This window comes from Phalaenopsis equestris, unplaced genomic scaffold, assembly GCF_001263595.1.
Source record: "Phalaenopsis equestris unplaced genomic scaffold, ASM126359v1 Scaffold000761, whole genome shotgun sequence".
Classification (NCBI taxonomy): domain Eukaryota; kingdom Viridiplantae; phylum Streptophyta; class Magnoliopsida; order Asparagales; family Orchidaceae; genus Phalaenopsis; species Phalaenopsis equestris.
Window position 1 is genome coordinate 3869866 of NW_018165201.1, and position 10440 is coordinate 3880305.

Genomic DNA, 10440 nt, shown 5'->3' on the forward strand with positions numbered 1-10440 from the left:
ATATGAAGTCAATGTCATCCAAGCTCCAATTTCATTAAACTTATAACCAAACTGAGTGTCTCAACAAGACGAGCCAAATGACTCTAAATGGTTCAAATCCAGGTTCGATAGAGGCCACATTAAGCCGTTTAAGCACAATTGGAGGCTTTGAACCGTCAATTGAATGACTAAATAGACTTCAAATCTAATAAGTTTATACTCAAATCTATAGTTTCAACGAGACGAATCCAACAAGTACAAAATCACTCAATTTTGACATCATAAATACACTTAAAATACTTAAAAAACATCATTCAGTCAAAAAGATCACTATAGATTGTCCGATGGAATGGTTTGGATTCATGAAATATTTACGGACCATGCCACACATGAAGCTTATAAATAGATCTGCACTCTCTTCATGAAGGAGGAAGAAAAGAGAAGAAATTTCATAGTATGTGATTTCAACTACATTTGTTGTAGCCAAATTACAACAATTATAACTAAACTATTATTGTACATTTATAATATCAGCATTGAATTTCTATTTTATCTAAATTCACAAGAAGAGTGAACCTACGTACTTACAAACTCATAATGAGTTACTTAAACAGAGTCAGACCTCATGATTTCTTCCTTTTTCAAGATTTTCTCACATAAAAATTCGTGGTAGCTTCCCTTGCTACTTTTCTATTATCAACGTGCGTTTTATACTTTTGTGTAACACTAAGACGTTAAATGATCACTCTACCGCTACGAATTTTCTAACATTCAACAATTATATACCTTTATAAAACTGTTAATCTCTTAAAATAAATAAGACTAATACTTCCTCATAATATACCATGTTTTGAATTGGATAAATGATATAATTTTCTTAAAATCACATAAATAATCTCAAAATTTCATACATCACAATACCAATAAATTAATTTGCTTTTTAAATCTTTCACAAACCCTCATGTAAAATCTAATATTTTGAGGGCTAGTGTGTAAATCTCCCAACTTTCTAATAGTCCATAAATATAATTCACCCCCATAATAGAAAAGTCAACATTGCCTCAAGGTTCCAATAGCCAATCCCACCAAATAGATTCAGATACTCTCAAATAAATAAATAAATAAATAAATAAAAAATTTAATTTGCATTTTGTCAGCATATAATTCAATTTATATGGTCACCTAATAACAAACAACACTTAAATTAATATAATTTATAGAATCTCAATGAACTTCTTTTGGAATCTTCAACCACTCCCACCTCCACCTATGAATAATTTTCATTATAAATAAATGGGACATTTACAGACATACCATCCAAATCCTATGTATTTACATATATATAACTTTTCATGTTTAGGTATGTCAATGTAAGGTGGCATGTATGAAAAAAATTGAGGTCTAGGTGTTAGATATGTAAATACAAAGGAATTGAGTATTATGAAATAGATGCATGCTAGAAGATTCGCTTCGGTAGAGTAATTATTATTTATCGTCTTAGCATTGCACGAAGAAACATCAAACACTCAAGTATTTAAAGAAAAGTAAGCATGAGTAGACATATCAACTTTTTACATGGACCTTTGAACTATGGGATCTAACATAGTTGAAATAGTCTACTATGAATGGTGAGTACACAAGTTCACTCTTCTCGTGAATTAGGGAAAAGAAATTACAAAATTGCACAGCCGTAATCTGATTGTAGTTCTTGGCAACAATAAACAAGGGTGGAACCAGCTTCCTTAGATGTGAATATTTCTTGATCTTATCTGTGTCATGCCTCGAGATTCATGTTTGATGTTCATTTTTTGGTGAAAGTTAAATATTACAAAGAAAGCTTATAACTTTTAATGCGTGCGGGCACGCACACCAATATATTAACTTTTTTAAAAAATAAAATACACATTTTCATGTAGATGAAAGGTGATGCATGCAAATAAAAATTGAACTTTAGGTGTTGGATATATAAATACATAGGAACTGAGCTGTTTGTTTGTAAATCTTCCCATGATGAAAGGCTGAAAGTCCTGTGCTTTCTATCCACCAACAATGGAGGAGTGCGATATGGGCCACAACAAAGCACGACATTTGACCTAAATTTGTTGGTTTAGTTGGCCATATTTTTTGTTGTGGGGGTTCTCCCTACAAAGTTGCTCCTTAAGTAAAGCAAACCACATTTAAAAATAATATATTTTTAACAAAATTGTTGGGGTTGTTAACCATCTAATCATAAATTATTTTAATTTTAACTTTAGAAAATCTCAAACAATCATTTAATCATATCACAAGCTAAATTATGGTAATATAAATAGTATAGATGTAACATAAATTAGAACATTTAAAACTAAATACACATATAAAGTATATTTGCATATGTATTCATGCATGCAAACAAAGTTTTCAGCTAGTTATCGAAAAGGCTTAATCAGGTCCAAGTTCATATACGCTCAGATTCGATATAGTTAGACTTGGCATATTAATCAACTCTTTGAAGTTGTTTAGAATAAACTGTCATCGAATATTTGGGCGATATCCAATGTTTGAGTGAAATTCAAAACCCTAATACTAGCTTGTTTTTTAGAAGAGCGATACTTTGATAAAATCAATAGTTTCAAGCATGTTTATTATGTGATATGTTATACATAAGAGGAGTATGATATACAAAGAGATAGTAAAATACCATTATATGTCTTATTTTAAGCTATTTATGTTTACCTTGGCCTTAAATTTCTAGACATATATGTTGAAAGATAGATGTTTCTAAGAGAAAAAATCTAGAAAGAAGAACATGGTTTAGAAGAAATTTAGGAAACTTATAATATCATATGAAAATGCACATTGGTTTGTTTCCCTCTCAACTTTCAAAGCGATGTCACTATATATTACATAGAGGCAATACAAACATTGATGAAGTTAGAAAAATGAACAATGATGCCAATCATATCATATATAAGTGATATAGAGGAGGACTGAGACATGGTCCATAATATCTTATGTGCATGTGCTTTAAAAGAGGATTAAGACATAATCGACATTATCTCTTAGCAATAACACTACAAATAATGTCATATGTTAATGACTTCATCATGAACAATTATAACCTCGGAACGACAACACACACAATGAAACACTGCTAGTGCCCATAGAAAGCATAATCACCTCATCATGAAACCAAATTATTGGCAAGTAATTTTACATGCGAGAATAACAAGTAAAAGATATTGTCAGCATTGAGCAACAACACATTGAAAGGATGTAGAGCTTTGAATTATCATCATATATTTTTATCCAAATAAACTAATATTTAGGTGAGTTAGCTCTATTAACTTAAATTTATTTATTTATTCAAAGTAGATGGAAGTGATTGTGGTTCTCACATAATGTTTATTTATTTATTTATTTATAATAGCTGAGTCACACACTCATGCCAACTCGGCCAAACCCGAGTTGATTTTATCTATAATAGTGAATGACAGTGATTTTTGTTAACATCAAATTCAATTAACAATCTGATTATAATAAATATTATCGACGAATATATAATTAAATGACGAACAAGAATTATTATTTTACAATATAGATAAAGAGATTTTACCAAGTCCATACTTAGATGTGACATAAATATGAATAAGTCTCTAAAAAAGTGACCACTAGCTTTTTTTATGAGTTGAACATTTATGCACTTTGCTAAACGTTCCAAAATATATCTAAGGGTTGATGACAAATTCTTAGCCCTTCTAAACATCAATTCAATTGAACAAATTCATATGATGAGTTTGGCTGAATCCTCCAAGACTATATATATATATATATAGGAAAAATATGAATTTTGCTTTAAAAATTTATTTTTAATGACTTTTAGACTGTGATGTTATATACTTGAATGTTATAAAAAGAAACATTAAAATTTAGATTGTAGATATGCATAAAAATTATGTAATATGAAAGTAAATCTTCAAATAAAAAGTAAGTAGCACATGAAACATTGATATTTATAAAATCTAGTTTATTTACTTCTGCCAAGATTTGTGAACTACCAAATTTGTTTATTTACTTCTGCCAAGATCAAACCATTCGACGGTACTAAATTTGTTAATAACAATATTTTTGGTCCTAAGTGTGTAAATTTTCCAAAATAGCTTTGTATACAAAAATATGTCAGCACGAATCTCTAAACAAATCAATAGTTTAGAAGGAAGACACTAATGATTGGATGGTTCAGACACTAGTGAAGAAGACATTTGGATCGAACGACCAGAAGAGCCTGCCCCCTTCCCCCCTCCCAACATATAACGCTGTATTCGATCGATTACTTATGAATGGTTTCAAGGCGGTAATCTCCACTTTCCATGTCGCTGCTAAATTTCCTTGGAACGAATAAATCGTCTTGTCCTTATGTGATGTTCAGCTTTCAAGGAGCAAAAGAATGAGGAAAATAAATATATATACAAAAATATATCAGCCCGAATCTCAAAGTAAACAGACAGTTCGAAAAGGAAGGTACTACTGACCAAATGAATCAGACGCTAACGAAGAATGCATTTGGATCAAACGATTGGAAGAACGTGTCAGAGAGTTTCCAGCATGACGACAATCGACTTTTAGACCGACCGACAAGTACCGATGGAGTCAAAGCGGGGGAGCGGTCGAAAAACCTCTGAATGACTAAATTAATTCTCAGTTTTACTATATTCAAGTATCTTTATAATTACTTAAAATCACACTTTAAAGGCTAATGATGAAGGGATAGATCTTTAACTTTGTAGGAAAGAAGCTTATATTTATTAATATGGAGACCATATCATGAATAACTCTCCAATATACTTTTCACTTAACTTGGATTGCTCAGAAGTTTTATATCTTGAGTGTGTTTTCTGGACACTTTAGGATTCGAGGGGCTTCACTTTTTTTTTTATAGAAAGATGAGTCCGAAATGGACTAAAATTGGTGATTAATGTGTGGACCCGATCACTAGACTTCACTTTCTTGCACGAAAAATCTTTATTAACTTACAAGCATTAAAGACAAAAATATAAAACAAAAAAACAAAAAAAAACGGAAAATCAATTTCCGATGATCCCAACAAAATAAAAAAACTCCGGCGAACTTGCTCCGCCGCTCCTCCGCCACCGAAATTGTCACATGAGTTCGCAAGCATTTGGGTTCTCATCGTTGAACATATCATAAGATTCCGTCGATGTCGACGGCTGCTCCATCGACCCGTAGTACGATTCTGTCGAGTAGTAATACGGCGGCGAGTACCCCACCGGAGGAGGAGAGGACGCCGCCGGCGAGTTGTCGTAGTAAGCGTAGTTCGAAGCCATCTCCGGCGGCGCCGCCGCGTAGTAAGCGTGGCTTGTGCTGGGATGAGCTGTGTGATAGCTCGCTGTAGCGTACAACGGCGAGATGTTCGCCGGAAATTGAGGAGAATTCACGCCGGCGGTGCTCACGGTGCCGGAAATCTCCCGTTCATTTACCCTGCTTTCTTCTCCCTTGACTTCCTTCTCCTTCTTCTTGTTCTCTGTATCGCTGGCTGGCACCGCCTTCACGGAGCTGATCTTCTCCGGTTGTGATTTTGAATCAGTATCAGGCTTAGGAGCAGTGATCTCATCGGAGACGGTGGTGGCTGCCGGCGGGATCTCCGGTGACTGAATTACTGCTTTCCCCTTTTCAGATTGCTTTTTCTCCTCTGTTTCTGGTGCGGTGGCCGCCGGGACTGCTTTCTCCTTGCCGTTGGATTCAATTTTCGCGGCGGAGGTGGCGGGGGTGGGACTCTTCTCCGTCAACAGCTCGGCGTGCTTGCCGTATTTTAGCAGTTTTTGAACCAGGGATTCACCGTCGATGTTGCCGGTTACCGTTACTCTGTTCTGGTTTGCATCGATTTCAATATCATAAACTCCTGTGGATCGAAGAGGGAAAGATTCAATTTTGATTAACATTTGTTGAACAGAAATCGGTCAAGATTGAAGCGGATCGAGAAAGATTCAAAATTGAAAAGAGATTAGCGGATCTTACCTTTGATTTTATGAAGAATTCTTTTGATTTTTCTCTCGCATCCTCCACAGTGGATTGAGACCTTCAACACCCATGTCTGGTTTATCAAAATGGAGATCAGTGGATTGCTGATGCTATTATAAGAAAGAAATTTAGAAAATAAAGGAGAAAATAAGTGCCTTGCAGTTCAACGGCTCCGTTCCTTCTGGTCCAGAAGCCATGAAAAGAGCTTAAAGGGGGCAGATGGAGGAGGAGGAGGCGAAGGAGAGAGGAAAAGGGACTTTGGGGAACGCTTAAACGGTGAGATGTGACGAGTGAGGATAAAGGCAAGAGTTTAAAAATATTTGAATTTTACGTTTGGAATTAAGCCGTTATAGTGATAATCTTTTTTTGCTTTGGTTACATTTGTAAATAATAATTCTTCAATATTTAAATATCTAATTTTACAGTTCAAAAAACATTTAAATGCTTAACATCATATTTGTTTAAGCCTAATTTGTTCGTGAAACACACCCCTAATGAATAGAGCGTAAGACAAAAGAAAGGGAGCGACAGAGATGAGTCAACTGTAATAAATCTTGAATTTGATGGACGATGACGACACTATTTGTAGTAATAGTATTTGAAGAATCAACTCTACACTTACTACGAGCTTACTAGGGAATAACTTTTTGTTCGAAGTTATGATAATTAACGAAGTCAGGCTACACTTTCTAGCATTCACCACACAGAGATTTATTAGATTGTAAAACACAGTTTTGCCAAATAGCAAAAAAATATGTTTCAACGTGATGTCGCACTGTCACCACACCGCTATCACAAACACACTCAAGACATATTATATGAATAAATATTAACATATAGTGTGAGATATATAAAAACATAAAAAATATGTTGTTGGTACCCTTTTTCTAAACTCTTGAAACAACTTTTTTTTATGTACTATGCGTACTATGTAACATGTACTATACATAGCTTGCAATATAAACATTTTTGCATGAATTTTTAATTATAAAAATTACTCTATTTATTATTGTTATTATTATGTAGGGCTCAATTGTATGGCCTAAACCGATCTATAAAAATATTCTATTTATCATATTGTCAAAAAAGCTTGTTGTTCGCGAACAGTTCGTATTAGGTTCATCAATGAGTTCGTGTTGGACTCGTTCGATGAGTAAACGAGTCGAACGTTAACAATTTTTTTTTGTTCAGTTAGTTAAACGAACCAAACACGAACAGTGATATGTTCGTTCGTGTTCGAATCGTTATTGTTCGAAATATAAAATAATTTAAAATAATTATATATAAAAAATTTATGATATTTTAAAAAATTAAACTTTATAAATTATAATATATATTAAATTATTAATAATAATATATTAATATACTATATTAGTAATATACTAATATTGACATTATATATTTATATAATATAAGTTATATAATTAATATAACATATTATTTATATATATTAATATCACGGATTTCAAATTGGCTCGCGCTCGCGAACAGCTTGTGTTCGGCTCGTTCGTTAAGAAACGAACATGAACGGTGACTTCACGAACAATTTCGAACACGATCTTATTTCAAACAAACTAAATTTCAAACGAACCAGACACAAACACAAGCTCTGTTCGTTCGAGTTTGGCTCATTTACACCCCTAATCACGCCTCATTGAAAAAAAAAATTATTATTTTTATATATAAAAAAAAAAACTGAAGTAGCTTTTTACTATAAACATTAAATTAATTTTTTACGATCAGGTGTAAAAATAAAAACTTAATCACAATCGGACTATTTAATATATAAAAATAATCTTTTTAAGGTGAGAGCTCTTATTAAAAAGAGGGTGGGGATTTGTACATGCTCATACCTTGTATATATTTAACCTTTAAATTTTAGTATTTACATATATAACACTCAACACCTTTAAATTATTATAAACTTAATATTAAATTAGTTTTTTTTAAAAAATATGTATACATTCCTTTTATTTGTACTTTTGTATGTGATTGTTTTGAACGCAAGAGCATCTCTGAATCACTCTCAAGGAATAGATTTAAGGAGATGGACAAAGAGAGGCAAGATGGAGCAGAACTGTGTGAGAAACTAGATGACTGTGAACAAGAGGTTCGAGGTTAGGACAGTCTTTCGATTTTTTGGGATCTGAAACTAATCCTACCCTTATTCAATTAGGGCGTGATGGAAGTCAACTTTATATGAAGCCGCTTGGTTGCTCGGTTTCGATTGCTTGACCTTGTTTACCCAACGTTGGCCTTTTGGCTTCAATCATTCGATCTTGATCATCCTATCTCGATCGGTTAGTCTTGGTCGGTCGGTTGGCCTTGGTAGGTCAACCATTGTCAACTGTCCCTAGTTGCTCGTGTTTGGCTGTTTGGCTCGATTCTCCTTGCCTCAGTTATTTGAGTTCTTTTCCTCTCTCTCTCAACCATGTCTGGTTGTTTACAATCTTGAGTTAACGTCTATCCTGCACATCTTGAAAATATTTCTACAGATTAATATAATTTTAGACATCCGATTTGGGGCGATCCGATTGGTTACTTTTCGAAATTTAAGCCTTCTTGAATCCTATGAATTGGGCAATCCTGGGTTAAACATTTGAGTATTATGTATGTAAATATGAAACTTTAGGAGTTAGATATATAAATATATAAAAATTATGTGACATTTTTGTAAATGCCCAAAAAAAGAAAGCCTCAAGTCAAAGAAAGGACATTACTCATTTAAATCTTCAATAGAATTTTCATACTCACTTTTCATATACTCAAAATGACACCAATGAAGATTTTTAATAATATTGCTCAACTCCACCATCCAAACTAAGCAACCTCCACCAACTAGGGGAGAAGAATCCTCAATAATTAATTTATTATTTGCTAACTCCCCCCAAGGGAGATATGAAGCTAAAATGAAATTACATTTTATAGTGGAGTAAAATAAACCCCTATAAGAAAATTATATCATATAACTAAGGTTCATTTTGGGCAAACCCAAGTTAGAACCCATACTAAGCGTGTTACAAGGCTCGGGTTCAATCGAGGTATCGGATGTACTGGACGTTAGTCGAAACCACAACTGACGAATAGGCTGACTTCTATTAGTCTAATGGGTTGATCTCATCAACTCGGCTTATTCTGAACGAAATTTCTTTTACAAATGATTGCATCCTAATAGGGATACTATTAGATAACAAATTTTAATATTTAGATTGTGCTCCTATAACTATTTTAGTAATAATAAATCTTAGAGATTTCTTCTCTATATGTTCATTTTCTGTATTGAGAGGTGATTGATGTGAAGGAGCTAGAAAGGCCCATAGGGGCTACAATTAGGTTTGTAAACAAGTCAAGCCTGAGCGAGCTCAGGCTTGGCTCGTTTCACCTCGTTTCAAATTAATTCTGTATGAAATTGGTCAGTGTTCAATATTGCTCGGGAACGATGTGTTTGTGTTCACTCGATTTCCAGATTCTTATTCATGTTTGTCTTGTGTTTGAATCTAAATTGACTCATTTTAATTAATTATAAAATAGTCCTAGGACATTGTATTCCAACATGCACCATTTATATACAATAAAAGATACAAAACTACATGACCACACAAGCTGTTGTGATTTAAACTTAGATATAATCATATAAATATGTCTAATATATTATAACATAAATAATATATTAAGTTAAAATTACCTGAAGATAATCGATCAAAGAGTTGTTCATGTTCACACTTTTATAATTCGAGCTTAAGAAATTTATACATGTTCAACTCACTCACTTAGTGAACAATTTGAACATGAGCTACTTAACGAGTCGAACATGACTTGTTCACGAACAAAAAGTTTGTTCGAAAGCCCTAGTACTTATTTTCTTAAAAGGCCAATTTTTTTGAATATAAATCTTATTTACATTGTGCATAAAAATAAAGTCAACATCGAATTTTTATTATTTAATGTTCGAAATTAATATCTAAATCATATTAAATTTAAAGAGAATTTCGATTGCTTAAACTACTTAATTGCGTCATTAGTGCGTAATTTCTTCTTGTGGCTCCAACACTTTCCTTTGGTATTGGTAATGTTTTCTTCTTAAAATAAAACGAGAAGCCTTCATTTAAAGATGTAGACATGTTAAGAACTGAAATATATGGATAATTAACTCTTAATCACATCTATAACTAGTAATACTTATAATTAAAGGGAAAATTACATATACACCATATAATTTTTAAATATTTACACATAAAATTTGATATTTACACTTATAATGTCTTGCTTCACAAACCTCTGCATGAAAAATTATATTTTTGTTGCGACATTAATGCTAGAGCGGTATGAATATAAACATAAATGTTTAGGTATTAGATAGGTAAATACATAAGAATTGTGTGATATGTATGTAAATGCCCCAATAAAAAAGAAAAGAAAAAGTAGAAAAAATATTACATCAGT

At 32.7% G+C, this 10440-nt stretch overlaps 1 protein-coding gene across 1 annotated transcript; it reads right to left on the reverse strand.

The window, feature by feature from the left end:
- Nucleotides 1-4908: 4908 nt before the first annotated feature.
- On the reverse strand, nt 4909-6280 carry LOC110030917 (heavy metal-associated isoprenylated plant protein 35-like). Its single transcript, XM_020733905.1, has 3 exons — nt 6153-6280; nt 5995-6070; nt 4909-5878 (listed from the first exon to the last, which is right to left on the reverse strand). Exons 1-3 carry the CDS (start codon nt 6192-6194, stop codon nt 5118-5120), a joined length of 879 nt encoding a protein of 292 aa, XP_020589564.1. The 5' UTR covers nt 6195-6280; the 3' UTR covers nt 4909-5117.
- Nucleotides 6281-10440: the final 4160 nt, after the last annotated feature.